Below are 15,000 nucleotides of genomic sequence, written 5' to 3'. Positions count from 1 at the left end.
ATCTTTTTAATGTTCCTTTGCAAGAAGCAGGATCAAATTGTACAAATGATAACGTTCGACAGTTAGAAATTTTCACCTTGAAGTTTTATCGTGCGTTCGTGCGCCCGAACATAACTATCATACTATACTACCATACTATACACGGCTCACGTATCTATGTACGTATGTATGTATATATATATATATATATATATATATATATATATATTCGTATATTGTATGTATGTATATGTGACGCATGAAAACGGGTCGTTTTAACACGATGGTTTTTACGCAACGTTGTTTTAAGCTACGGTCGTTCGAGGGAAAATTTCAGGGTATCTGTGACGATCGGATGCTGGCTAATTTAGGCTGGCCATTTTCCACCGCTGTCGGGCATGTAAACAAAAAAATTGTTTTGCCAATAAAGTGCTTGCCATCTTGCCCCGTTAACGTGCGATTCAATTTCGTTGTAACGAATAGCCGAAGCACCGAACGTTGGTAACTACTCTCTCGTCTACTCCATCCATGTTCGATTCTCCCTTTCTCCTCTGACCCCTCGCGGGAGGTTTCTAGAGGGTGGTGAGAAGAGGACGAGGATAGGCCAACCAACCCCTCTCCCCGAGGCTAGTTCGCTGACCCCTTTCAACCGTAGCACCGTGAAAAGCTCGAATGGCTCTTGGCTATCGAAAAACAATTAAACCGATAAAATATCGACAAACACAACCGGATAGACGGCTGATACTTTATCGGTCGCACGAGAAACGCCTTCGATCGTGCGATTTCGTGTGCCGATCGTTATGTACTACTTCCTCGAATCCTACCATCCTCGCTTTCCATTTCCTTTTCTTTCCCGAGATTCCACCATTGGCATCATTTTTACCGGTTTCATGTTGTTTTCTATCCCTTTTCTTTCTTCTTTCTTTTTCCCAATTTTTCGTTCGTATCGGAAAGCGTAAAAGTGAGAGAGAAAGAGAAAGAGCAAGCGAAAGAAGAGTATCTTCGAAGGCGTTCGATTTATTCATCAGGGTCAGTTAATCCGATGAGAAAATAGGGAGATATTGTATTATAAATGGGGCATCAATTGTTAATAATCGCCAAAGAGCTCAGCCTTACTTTAAATATTCATAAAATATTCTTTCAACGATCGACGTTTATTTTTTATTCCTTTTTTTTTTCTTTCTTTTTTTTTTTTTTTTGTATACAAACGTAATGAGCACGAGCTACAGTAGATAAGTTACGTTCATTTGAAAAACAATTTCATCAACGATGTTGTTAATTGCTATCGAATGCTTACGTTGAAAGCAAAAAAGCATGGATTTGAAATGAAAAGCAACAACAATTCTGTTTGAAATATTCGTCTTTCGGTATTTAACATCCGCGATTTGTGGGCATCCGTATTATAACGAAGAGACAATGTAACTGTGATTTCCATAGTGATTATGATGTTTGACAACAAGCTATTGTTATACGTATGTGGGTGATGTACATTGATAGAACGTTTATAAATGAATAATTATTTATATTCGAAAACACTAGTGCTTTTGTTTGCACGAGTTGTTAGTTTATTTTTTATTTTTATTTTATTTTTCCCATGGTGAAAAATTTTTCGTTACTATTCCAAGAAAAACAATGAATTATGGTTTAAATTGAGGCAGATGTCGACATATAATAAAAGGAATGCTTTCGTTGATACATAACATATGTAGTCCGTTGCCAGTTGCTATCCTTTTTCTGTTCCATTCTCTGATTGTTATACACGACATTGTTTTTCAATTGTCGGAGGTCAGTGCTTTGTATTTAGTTTGAAACGCGCAGAATGCCGAGGCATCGCCTATCTATGCGGTGGCACGTGAAACGTGCGTGCTGGATCGTACGACTATCTATTCTATATACACGTGTTTCGAACTTCACCAATGTGACAATTAACCAAGAGCGAGTGAGCGAGCGAGATGAGAGAGAGAGAGAGAGAGAGAGAGAGAGAGAGAGAGAGAGAGAGAGAGAGAGACAGAGACAGAGAGAGAGAGAGAGAGAGAGAGAGAGAGAGAGAGAGAGAGAGAGAGAGAGAGAGAGAATCAGCTAGCGAACAAATCGAGACACGACAGAACTCGAATTTCGTGAAATATTGGAGTTGTTCAAAAAGCACACGCACATATATTTGTAGATAGATAGATAGAGAGAGAGAGAGAGAGAGAGAGAGAGAGAGAGAGAGAGAGAGAGAGAGAGAGAGAATAGTCATAGAAATAGGAAAGGTGTAATTGAAAAAAAAGTAACCGTAAACGGAAGGGCATACCGAAGAAAGAAGGAAATTCGCTTTTATAATCATTACATTTATTCAAACAGTTTCCACGTCAATGATTACTTTTTTTTTTCTTTTTTTTTTTTCTTTTTTTTTTTTTTTTTTTTTTTACAGTATAATATTCTGCGCCGCATTCTGTCCCTCATATTTCTCCTTCTAATATTTCATCTGTTTCTTTTCTTTTTTTCTTATTTTATTTTATTTCTTTTTTATTTTTCATATTCCTCTTTGCTCGTTTTCTCTCGCGTTTCGCATCTTTAAATTTATGTCGACCTTTCTCGTATAACGTGATACAATGTGTCGATTATGAATCTTTTATATACAATGTCTTCTAGATTTACTCGTTAGTGTACAATATTTTCGTTAAGGATACGAGTCGCAGATATCAATGAGCTAGGTCACAAGTGAGCTATAATTGTTCGCACGTTAGTATGTTTTCTTCGTCTCTCGAGGATATCTTTCCGTTCAATCGTCGTAATAACGCGCGCGGAAAATTGTACGAGAACGCGCTGATGTTTCTTTCACTATGCCACGCATTCGCTATCGTGAATCGTTTAATCGAAATCAATGACGAAAGTTTGAAAATGAAAATTAACATGTATCATACAAGTTTTAAAATAAATCTTCGTTATCGCTAACAAGGGACTATAACAAATGATCGAACAATCGTCTATAATTTTTCTTCGTGCAACATTCTAATCACATCGCCAATAGCATAACACGCTTCTTCTCTCTCCTTTTTTATTTTCTTTTCTTTTCTTTTCTTTTTTTTTTTTTCTTTTTTTTACCCTCTATTTTTAAACTCGAAACAATTTTAATCTCATCCAATATTATGAAATATCATTTAATTTTTTTTTAATCCATAACGCTATATATCACACCTCTCTGCAAGAAATCGCAGTGTCTTCGTTCAATCGCTTTAGAGATTTTGTTTCTCCCTTTTTTTTTCTCCTTTTTTTGATTCTAAAGATATTGTCCTTTCACAACGACTTAAATTTCCATTTTATAAACTATACAACGAACGAATAATATATCACGATCGTATCTCCTTTCTCGATCTCGTGTCGTTCTCGCATCCTTGATCATTCGCTCTGTAATCTCCGGGATATAAGGTTATAAAAAATTTATATAACTTTAAGGTAAAGTCTTAAGATTCTAGGCCTTACAATATTCTTTTTTTTTTTTTTCCTTTTTTTTTATTTCTTTTTTTTTTTTTTAATCGTTAGTCTCTAACGAGTATGCTATAGTCAAATAATTACGTTCTATCTTTACGTTACGTTACGTATTCAATTATCTAACTCTCGAACGAGCGCATTCGATTTGGAAATTTGACTCTCGAGGGGGACGTATGCTATCTAGGAACGCGAAAAAAAAAGGAAAAAAAAAAAAAAGGAAAAGAAAGAAAAAGAATCGCGAAGAACGAACTCAAAGCTTTTTTACTTTTGCCTCGTACGATTTTATTTCTACGATTTAAACTCGATATTCACTTTATGATAAATCACGATCGAAGGCCATTCTTAACGAGAGATATGTAAAATATCAGAGATGACAGGAATCGTATCGTATTAGAATTGTAAAGGAAAAGATTTAGCAGAATCGTATTCCGAAGAGTATTATAAAATTCGACAGATATCATTGAACAGAACGGTAATAGTTGTATGTCATAAACGATAAAAATATTTTATCGAAGAAGAAGAAAAGAAAAAAATAAAAGAAAGAAAAGAAAAAATAAAAGAAAGAAAGAAAAAAAAGGAAAATCGTCGGGCATGGTTTTCTTTTTTTTTTTTTTTTTTTTTTTTATTTTTTTAACTAGATTCGCAAAAAGCGATGCGCGTTACGATAATGTAATCGATCGATATATAAGTTATATACAATGCTAGTTCGAACTTAACGTTACAGAACGAATTCTTCTTCCTTTCGCGGACAATTTATGTATAATTTATATATATATATATATATATATATATATATATATATATATATATATATATATAATATGTATATTTATATATAAACGCCTTAGTCTGTACATCGAGGTTACGTCGAACCATAACAACATCCAAACATCCGCTTTTATATATACAATTGTAACTTATTCCACTATCTATATTCCTTTTATTTAAATAGGTACTTTGATTATAATGATCGATCGTCGACGATGATTAGCTTAGAAACGCTTGATTCCTAAAGAATCTTTCCTCGGGAGTTTCCTTTCGAATTTTGGGATTGATTCGATGATAAGGGCTAGTAGAGGAAGAATAGGGAATCGTCGATGTATTCCGGTTACAGTACACATACCGATAGATACGATCTCATTTTGAGAATTAGGTCGCGAGCTTCGATATTCGTTTATTAGCTTCGTCCTAGTCTAACACCGGTTTGTAACTTTTGATTGTAAAGCATGAATCTTTGCGTATCCGCACATCACTCTGTGTCTCTTTTCCTTATCGTGCACATTGAAATCGTCTTTCAAAGTTTCAACGCGATTTATTCGTTTGATTTTTTAATCGATATTGATTTAACTCATATTTTCTCATATTCTTCCCTTTTAGGACGATTATTAATTAATAATTCTAAATCTTTCGTTTAGCCTTGACGTTTCACACAACAAGGACCGCTCACCTTAACAGATTTGAGATCAGAACAGTAGTACCAGTGAGAAGGATGATCGGTACGGTACAGAAGATGCCGCAACTGCCACCGTGTTGCATAGCTGCTGGATGTTCGCCTGAAACATTGAAATATTCTTGGTTTTTTTTTTTTTTTTCGTTTCTCTCGTTGTTAAATAATCGATCAAAAGTATATATATATATATATATATATATATATATATATATATATATATATATGTACATTTGATCTCTTTTATAAACGTAAGAAGAAATTCTTTTCATTTTCCGATTTAACATTTCAATTTTACAAACATTTAGATAAAATTTATCGAGAAACCAATTCGATAAAATAAAATCGTTGAATCTAGATATATACATATAAAAACGATATGTAAAGATATAGAAAAGAGATTTTACAGATGGATAGAGAGAAAGAAAGAGAAAGAGAGAAAGAGAAAGAGAGAGCGTGATAGAGAGAGACATGTACAATCGTAAACATAGTCGATAAATGTGATAAGCATTGATCGATTCTTATTGTTGGGAGGTATACAACGAAAAGCATAGAAATTCATGGAACCGAAGGAAAAGCCGTTGTCGAGGTTAATGACGAAAGTTAATTTCGCATAACTTCGTCGCTTAACCTATCCGGCCGGTGTCTCGTTATCGAAAAATGGTGACAAGCAAAAGCTTCGAACGGAAGCGAGTCGCGTCCTCGATAATCGCGTTAATAGCACGCGGTGAACGGCCGAGCCGTAGCCTCTCGAATAAACCAAAGTTTATCGTGAAATAATCGAAATTTGCGGTCAATTTCGCGGAGTAATCAGCTGTGTTTGAAATAACGTCGATGACCAATACGGCTCGACCACCGATCGGCCGGTAGATCGGTCGGTTGGTTGGTCAGTCGGTTGGTTGGTCGGTCGTACGGTCGGTCGGACGATTTAGCCGGACGGTGTTACCTGTGAATTAATTATGCAGACGAACTGCCGCGCATTAACTTCCATCCAGGCATGCAATACACACGCGGAATTCCACTGGGCGAGGATATCGCGTATTAGCTTACGTGATCTTTCGCGTTCATAGAAAATAGATCTAATGAGAAGGCATTACTTTGTAATTAGAGGAAGTATTGCTTTATTCTGTGGAAAATAATAACATCCCGGAATATTGTAAAACTTGTCGGGATAAGTTATTCCCAAATGGGAGTAAAGCAATAAGAAAATTAGAATTAAATATTGAATCAACGATCTAATATAATTTCAAATCTGTTTTCATTTGCATCAAACGAAACGGATTATGAATGATAGAAAACTATTTTACATGAGAGATCAATGTCCGCATAAGATCAGAATCGAGAATATGTATCATTGCTCAATCGCAAAACACCTTTCCCTTTCTTACCGGTGTAGATCTTGCTGGTGTAACATCAGCGTGTGTTCTTGGCAAACGAGCCGTGTCCGATCGACAGGCCGGAATGTCGAACTTGCCGAACAAGATATTGCGCGTGTTATCGTGAGAGAACGTTTCTCAGCTGACGAGAGTTCGAACCCGTATAACTTGGCGCGGCCCCAATATACGGACCCAATATATGGCCACGTCAAACGTAATGACGAAGGAAATTTCTATCCTTGATGAATGAACGGTCAGCTTTCCTTTTGAATTGTTATATTTCGTGGCATGTTAGCAAGTTGTACGACGCATTGAAGTTCCATCCCATCCGAAGAGGCTCCACGCCCATATCGACCATTGTTATATAGAAAGATAGAGAAAGATAAAGAGAGAGGGAGAGAGAGAGAGAGAAAGATGCGGGGGAAGGGAATGAGAATTTGTTGAATAATTGTCAAGTGCAATGAGAAACTCGATTCTTCGTCTTTAAAATCATCCTAAATGGAAAATCATCAAAGTTCCGTTGGTAGGAAGTAACTAAGCACTCTCGTGAGTTTGTTTCTTCCTCTTTTCTCCTTTGACTGTTTTTCCGAGAATCCTATTTTGTAGCGACGTAGCTTAATGATCATAGTTTATCTCATCTCGTACGAGAGACTTAGTGATTTTCCATCGTTCCCTTTCGCATGATAATCCGGAACTCGGCTTAATTAAACGTTGAAATTTCGCTGTGGCAAATTCCACCCTCGAATTAGGATATTTCGTTCGAAATTGGAAGTTGGAACGAACGAGGAGAACGAAATAAACTTGGAAAAGTTGTCGAAAAACTTTCTGTGCCTCGTCGTTTTACGAATCATTATCTCTCCCGTTCTCTTTCTCTCTCTTTCTCTCTCTCTCTCTCTCTCACTCACTCTCTTTCTCTTGGAAATGATGCCTAGAACGACGAGAATAGTAAAACGCGCGGAAATGAATTCCCTTTACCGAGGTATTCACCGTTTTTTTTCTAAATCTATCGAACCATAATGATGGCATAATTACGGTTGTGCCGTGTATCCTGTTGCATTTCTCTTTTATCGAACACATTTGGTGCATTAATTTGAACGGAAAAAATATTTACGATTTCTACCTACTGGATGTGAAAGAAAGTTCAATAGGAAAAAGTAATAAAATGAAAAAATACGAAGGGAAGAAGAGAGGCTATTGAAGGCCATAATAACAATGTAGATTTCACATTGAATTACGCTCTTTATCCTTTCTTTCCACTATTTTACATTTAACGTCTTTATTCAAAGAGACGTTATCAGATCAGTAATATGTGGAAATGAAATGTGTATATATATATATATATATATTCGTGGTCTGTGCGCGGGAGAACGTAATCAAATAAAACGAATAAGTTTTTTTCTCTCTTTCTTCTATTTTCATTCTCCATTTCTAAATACAATTTTTAGACGTATAAGTATGTACGTATTCAAGGTTGATTTTTTTTTTTATATGTATATAATGAAAAAATAGAATAATATGTGCTATGAAAGAAAGGTGAGAGCTTACCGTTGAGGACATGTACCATCACGCTTGCCGGATTCGCATTGCTAGGAATGCACGTGTAATTTCCACTGTCGCTCAATCTGGCCTGTGTTACGAGAAGTCTGCTCGTTGTGCCGCTTTCGGTTTTCTCGGTCTCCAAGGATACCCCGCCCCTGTGGTGAACGCTGAATTAACAAAGATACTTTGATACTTTTCATGAGCTCCCGTTATTGGTCTCTTTGAATTAATCCTTACTTTTCTCTCTTTCTCTCTCTCTCTCTCTCTCTCTCTCTCTTTCTCTCTCTCTCTCTTTTTTTTACTCTCTTACTCTTTCGTACGTTACTTTTTAGCTAGCAAGATGATATTTTTCAGCTAGGAAACAAACAAGTGAATGAACCTACTCTCCTAAAATGCATTATTATGTATAATATGAAATATGTATAACGTTCTCGCATATCTCAAAGTTACAACTTATTTTAACAAATTCGTACCTGGGGCTGTCGAAATCCACTACAGCTCCACCGTGATGCCACGAAACGCTGCTCGGAGGTGTACTTTGCACATTAACAGTGCACATGAGGCTTATCGTGCTACCCTTCTTCACGTAGACATCCTCCTGTCCCTGAATCTTTGCTTGAGCAGCTGCAATACATAGTCAGAGATTGTTCCCCTTAAAATATTCCATTCGTGTATTCACCCTAGAGGACTGATTAACGGATTAACCAAGGATAGAATCTTAAATTTCTCGGCGTTATTTCATACTTCTTTTGCACCTACTGCACTTATGCTTTTAAGCTCTTTTCTTCTGTTTCTCTTTTTCTTTTTTTTTTTTTTCCTATTATATGCTTTTCAGTTTTTCAATGGAAAAATTTCAACAAACGTAGACGGATATCATTTCACGTTTAAACCATTGCATTACAAGTTCTTTTAATGTAATTATTTGCAAATACTAACGAGGATTAATTAGTTTGAACGAATGCGTATGACCATCGACTTAAAGTTTTATTATTTTTTAAAATTATTTATTTATTGATTTATTTTTTCTTTTTTCACAAATAATCATCCTTCCTCAAAATTTTATTTTTCTCTTACCGTATTTCTCAGGAAAGCTCCTTTACATGAATTTGTAAAAGAATGGATAAAGCGAAGTGCGTGTTGATTCATAAATACATATATGCAAAAGCGGATTTATTTACATGTATGTACTAAACAACGAGCAGCCTTACACAAAGAAATATATAGATAAACAAATAAATAGATAGATAAATAGATAGATAGATAGATATGTAAATAAATAAATAAATATATATATATATATATATATATATATATATATATATATATAGATAGATAAAGATAAAAAGAGAATGGTACACATAAATAGACACGAAGAGAAAAGAGATGACGACAACTAGAGCTATGAGAGAGATCGACAGCCTGGAAAAGGAGTCCTGTTCTTGCGTGATTCTAACCTGAGTTGAATGTCCGTCGGATGGAGTTCGGTGCGGTGGTGGCAGGGACAGGGGCACTTTCTGGAATGGGAGGACAGAAAAGATAGCGAGTTAATCGATTTCGTCGAACTCTGGGAGGTCGGATACTATCATAGCATAAGCAAGTAAGCAAGCAAGTAAGCAAGCAAGCAAGCAAGCAAGCAAGTAAGCAAGTGAACAACTCGGAATCTACGTTCGCGAAACGAGCGAAAAGAAAATAAAATCGTGTTCTATAGAGCGAGAAGGGAGGGGGGAGAAGGAGGAGAAGGATGATACGATTCAAAGAACGAACGTTATTTCCGACGGGGTTGATCGTATTGTAAAGAGTTAAGCAATAAAATTGGTCTTCTACGATCGAAAGTTCGGCCAATCAAGTTACGGGCTAACCGAACGTAGTAACGCATCGTGAATCGAGGTAATTGGTTACGCTTAATTAAAGTTACCTATAGGTTTTCGAACGTGTTCGTACGTTATATGTATATACTTACGTACATATGTATACACGCATAGATCTTCAAATCAAATCGCATCGGAATAGCTCGTTTCGAATTGCTCGCATATAACAGCATTGATTGTTCGCGAGATGATAAATCGAAGGGAATTCCTTCAACAATCTCGACAAAATTCGGAGATAAAAGGATCGAATTATTATCGAATCGATAGTCGCGTGAAAGATCGAACAATGAACGTTTCACATTGGCGTTTTCATTCCCGATCATCGAATCGCGAATTGTCGGAAAGCGAATGTTACTGTCTACGGGTGTCTCATTTTAAATGATATCGCTCAATATGTTTGATCCTATTGATTTTATAAACAAAGATTTCAAATAAAAATTTGAACGATATATAATCTTTATAACAGCTATTTTATAGGCAGCGCTCAAGTCATAACAATGTTTTTCTTTTTTTTTTCTTTTTTTTTTTTTTATGGAAATCGATATTTTAAATCTAATAAAAGTTATGGAGAATATTAATACAAATTCAAAGAGTATCTGCGGTATACTTTTTCATTGATATTTCATCGACTTAAGGTGCTTTGAAGTTTAATAGACTGTGCAATTGCAACAATGCGATTAATTTTCTTCCAAACATCTGATAACCAGTGAATTCATCAGTCAATTTTATTTATTTATTTCTTTTCATTCATACATTTTTGAAATTGTAATAATTTGAAGTACGATTAAGAGTTATAAAAAACATTATTGAAATTATAATTTTTTAAATTTCAAGATATCGTAACTCAATGAAAGATCAATGAAAGATCAATGAAAGATCAATGAAAAAATACACTTAGATATCGTTGGCAGATATCATTTTCTTAAATACTCATTAGATTCGTTATTGACATTAAAATTTTTGTTAGAAATATAAAATATTGATTATCGTTAACAAAAATTGTTATGACTATAATAGAGCGTCATATATGAAATAAACTGTAATAAATATTATATTATTTTTTCGAAACTTAATTCGAAACATTTGCTTATAAAATAAATAAAATAGGAAATATTTAGGCATATAGTTTAAAATGAGATACCCGGTATATATGTAAATGTATATACATTATATATACGCGTGCATTCATGTTAACGTGAAAAAGGAGAAAGATAGAAAAGAGAAGCTAAAAAGAAAAGGGAGAAAAAAAAAATATCGGAAACGTATACGAGCAGGTTAATCAAGCTTCACATCGGGCACAAAAAATATTGAATCTTCTTTGATGCGAATATATGTATGTACATACATACGTATAGAACGCGTGGCGAGGACAGTAGTGTAGGAGGGAGAGAGAAGGAGGCGTGAGTACGCGTCAATTTTCATGACACAAATGATAAGCGCTTACAAAACGATATACGTCATCTCTTTATATTGCAAACCTATGGGATCGTATACGATATGTTCTTTTTTTTTTTCCTTTCTTTCTTTCTTTCTTTCTTTCTAATCCTATTCTTTTCTTTTCCTTTCTTTTTTTTTCTTTTTCTTTTTTCTTTTTTTTTTTTTTGTAGCAACGAGTTATCGTAATGCAACATAATTGTTTCACTGACTTTATACGTACGTATATATTATTTCGTTGCAAAAGTAACAACATGACGTTAAAGGTTTCACGTTTAACTGGTTACTAATATCGTGGCAACGAACGTGGTTAGTGAACGTATTCTGCTTGCGAACGAGCCATAAATCATTATATTATTTTTACGCGACGAAAAATAGCGCGATAATTCTCAAAGGTGCCGCACGAAAAAAGGCGTTGATGTTTTATTTTTAGAGCCCCGCAGTCATGAAAGGGATTGCGGTTTTGTTGTTTACTCTATGCCATCTTTTCTCCTTCCATCTTGTCTTTTTTTCTCCATACCTTTTCTTTCTTTTTTATTTTGGTCTCTCTCTTTCTCTCTTTCTCTCTTTCTCTCTTTCTCTCTTTCTCTCTTTCACTTTTATCTTCCATTCTTCCTTCTCTCTCTCTCTCTCTCTCTCTCTTTTTTTTTCACACATAGAAACATCAACGAGTTTAGATTTTACCTTCGACTCTCAACGTGAAGGCTAAGTTCATTTTAGGCTCGGTGTTGACTTGGCACTCGTAAATTCCGGCATCGCGAGGCTGCACGTATTCAATCTTCAACGTCCACTCGTCCGAAGATTCAGGATGTTTGGCAGAAAATCTCCCGTCTCCTGTGTACGTGTGAATCGACGATGTCAAGATATGCAAATCCTTTTTCCGTATCCAAGAAACCTAAAACAAAAAGAAAAAAGAGATCTTTTTGTAATTGTACGATGATAACAATAAAATTTATTCTTCATTAAGAGTTCCGTACTCTCATTGTCTTTTTTGTCTAAAAAACTTATATCCGGTGTTCTTTAAATAATACCAGAGCGTATATAGAAGAACAGAAACTTCGTCCTTTAGTTATGGGATTCAGTCTTCCTTGCATTAATATTCAAACTGCGAACTCTTGAAAACTTAACAACGTTTCATATAATAGCTATTGCACTTTCGAGATCTTGAACACGGCCTTAAGAATCGTATATTACGGTCGAAGTACCAGTTAACCGTAAAATGCCTTGTACGAACGATCAAAGTCTGGGACTATGCATCGTAAAAAGCATTGAAGCGTACAGAATATCGTCGCGTCTATGGTTAGCTCGATATGTGCGCAGGAAAGAAGCAATTGCAAGCATTTTAAGCCGTTCACGATCTCGCCAAACGGCTCTTTCCTCTCTTCTTTCTTTCTTTCTTTCTTTCTTTCTTGCTTTTTTCCTTTCTTTTTCACGAAAATTTTCAAAGCTACGAAAATCGCTTCTTCTTCTTCTTCTTCTTCTTTCGTTCAATGAATTCGTTAAGTGTTAAAATTCCATATTAATCCTAAAAAAAAAAAAAAAAAAAAAAGAAAAACAATAACGTAAAGAATATTACAATTTTGAATTTCCAAGGATAACATTTCGACGTTCAACTAGGGTCATTGATATTTAAAGACACTAATACATATTGTTATCTCAATTTTCAATATAATACGTTATCAAGCATGACGTATTACGTAGGTACGCGTCATAATGTATCAGATTATAAATGAATCATAGGATCGCGATTGTTATCAATGCGACTAAGCAAATCCGCAAATACAGGGATTTCATATTGACAAGCCACTATTACATCGGTGTTATCTATAGGACCGGTTTGCATTGTAATGATTATTGCCATGCGAAAATTAAGAGAAAAAAAAAATATATATATATATATATATAGAGAGAGAGAGAGAGAGAGAAAGAGAGATCGAATCTCGATCTTTCTCCCTCTAAAGAGATCGTTATTTCCAAGCAATGAAATTTTATTGTCCCAACGCGTGAAATTAAATCGATCACGTTTTTCATCTTCCTTTCTTTCTTTTCTTTTCATGCTTCATTGATCGGAATCATTTTGTTACTACGTTTTATTATCGTCGAAACAACGTACGACGAAACGATTAACGAGAAAATTAGAAAAAATGATCGCAAACAATGTCGCGCAAATTGTTGAGGAATTTTCATGGAAATTCATTGACAAGATAGGGGGATCAAAAATGTGACAAAGTTTCTTTTTTCTTTTTTTTTTTTTTTTCCTTCATAGATATCGAGTTAGCGACATCAGACGCAGAATAAAGGAGAAAAGGGGTTAGGAGATAGTGGTGTTGGAACGTGAGAGGGATCGGGGCTGTGACGGGACGTTAAGGATTGTCCTCGAGCCACGCTAACAATTATAGAAGTACGTGCTCGCACGGTGCACATCTGTAGGTAGAACTATCCCCATGGATATCTTTCAGGCTTCTGCCTCTCTACCATTTCCTACCTCAGCTTTGGAAGAGAGGGAAGGAGGGAGGGGGGGATCGTTAAACGTATGTTCGCAGAGAAGAAGATATTCTCACCCTCTCATTAATTATTCCCCATAGCACCCTACCGAACTTGGGGCGACCATCCTCTAGAATGACGTACGCTTTCCGTGTGAGAGGAAGACGTTCAAGTGGCGAGCACCTCAAAATTTCGACGCCGGTTCTTTGATATCTCTCTTTCTCTTTCTTTCTGCCTGTCTCTCTCTCTCTCTCTCTCTCTCTCTTTCTCTCTCTCCCTTTCTTTCTTTTTGTACTTCCTCGCAATTTAATCCCTTCTACCCTTTGGTCAAGTGCCTCTTTCAACGATAATGTTGTCGTACAAAAGGGGTTTACTGAAGACTTCACTTTTTTTTCTCCGATTTATTTTTAAATATAGCCTCGAGATTTTGAGGACAAAAAGAAATGTTCTTGTAGAAGAAATTAAAGGAAGATGGAAGGTATGGGATAATTTTTAAACGTACGCTTATCATTGATTATACATTCAGATAATAAGAAATATTATAAAATCATGAAATAAAATGGTTATGTGAAAAATGTTCAAATGAAATATTATCAAATAATTATGTTGGGTCGTTTCTTCTCGATACTTGAATTTCTTTTTTCTTTTTTTCTCGAAAGAAACGAGAAACATTTTATTAGCTGTTAGACGGGGCATGCAAACAAGGTGCTACAAAGTAAAAGTTAACGATCGACGAGAGATACGATGGGAGAGAAGAGGGTGGCAAAGGGTAAGTGGAGGATGAGAAGAGTATAGAGTGGATTTGACTCGTGTCCAAGTCTTGCAGGCGTAAAAGAAAGAAGCGTGAATGTCTCGAAGAAGAGAGAAAGGAAAGAAAAGGAAAGAACGTTGGAGTGGCGCGTTTATCGATATTACGTTGGTCTGGGTAACTACGACAAAGAAGAGAAAGGGTGAAGAGAAAGAGGTGTCGCAAGGAAGTGCGGAAAGTAGGTGGTAAAAAGAGAGAGAGAGAGAGAGAGAGAGAGAGAGAGAGAGAGAGAAGGGAGGTTGTGTCAATGGAACGGGGGACTAATTAGTATCGGACCTCTGTACGTTTCTCGCTGGAACCTTCGAGCGGCCCTCATGAAGTAGCGAATGGGGCCGCCGGAAAAGAAAAAGAAGGGATGAAAAGGGAGGGGATGGAAAGAGTAGAGAAGGCAGAGGAGAAGGTTCTCGGCTGCAGACAGGAACCGAAGGTGTTGCTAGGGGTGTCTTGGGAGTAGTTCCCGTTAATGAGCCTCCGGTAACGACGCTTTTTTCCTTCGTGCTCATATATCCTGCCGAAAGGGGCCTGCCTCTTCCTAACGAAGGAAGGAGCTTTCTTCTCCTTCTTTTACTTTTACTACTACTTCTTCTTATT

The 15,000-nt window shown here is 35.9% G+C and overlaps 2 protein-coding genes across 27 annotated transcripts in view; one reads left to right on the top strand and one right to left on the bottom strand.

Annotated features, from left to right (window-relative positions):
* LOC124957951 overlaps positions 1 to 15,000 on the top strand; it is a 112,294-nt gene that overhangs the window by 57,919 nt on the left and 39,375 nt on the right. For 2 of the 25 annotated variants that reach the window (XM_047515549.1, XM_047515550.1), the window contains exon 8: positions 1 to 168. This exon is cut by the window's left edge. The exons of 22 other annotated variants lie outside the window; for them this stretch is intronic. Coding sequence is in view for 1 of the 3 variants with exons in the window: in XM_047515552.1 (XP_047371508.1) it covers positions 4,869 to 4,905 (37 nt within the window). In the remaining 2 variants the exon portion in view is untranslated. Of the gene's footprint in view, positions 169 to 4,868; positions 4,944 to 15,000 lie in introns of those variants that run through there. One more of the 25 variants, XM_047515552.1, reaches the window with a different exon arrangement.
* Positions 3,437 to 15,000, bottom strand: part of LOC124957957 (basement membrane-specific heparan sulfate proteoglycan core protein-like) — a 129,886-nt gene continuing 118,322 nt past the window's right edge. Inside the window, exons 4-8 of one of the 2 annotated variants that reach the window (XM_047515568.1) lie at positions 11,802 to 12,012; positions 9,270 to 9,329; positions 8,289 to 8,439; positions 7,822 to 7,982; positions 3,437 to 5,006 (exon numbers count right to left, since the gene is read on the bottom strand). In XM_047515568.1, the coding sequence (XP_047371524.1) occupies positions 4,897 to 5,006; positions 7,822 to 7,982; positions 8,289 to 8,439; positions 9,270 to 9,329; positions 11,802 to 12,012 (693 nt within the window). In that variant the 3' untranslated portion in view covers positions 3,437 to 4,896. The remainder of the gene's footprint in view (positions 5,007 to 7,821; positions 7,983 to 8,288; positions 8,440 to 9,269; positions 9,330 to 11,801; positions 12,013 to 15,000) is intronic. The other variant, XM_047515569.1, reaches the window with a different exon arrangement.

This window comes from Vespa velutina, chromosome 2 (assembly GCF_912470025.1).
Source record: "Vespa velutina chromosome 2, iVesVel2.1, whole genome shotgun sequence".
In the NCBI taxonomy this organism is placed as follows: domain Eukaryota; kingdom Metazoa; phylum Arthropoda; class Insecta; order Hymenoptera; family Vespidae; genus Vespa; species Vespa velutina.
This window is presented reverse-complemented; position numbering and strand designations above follow the sequence as displayed.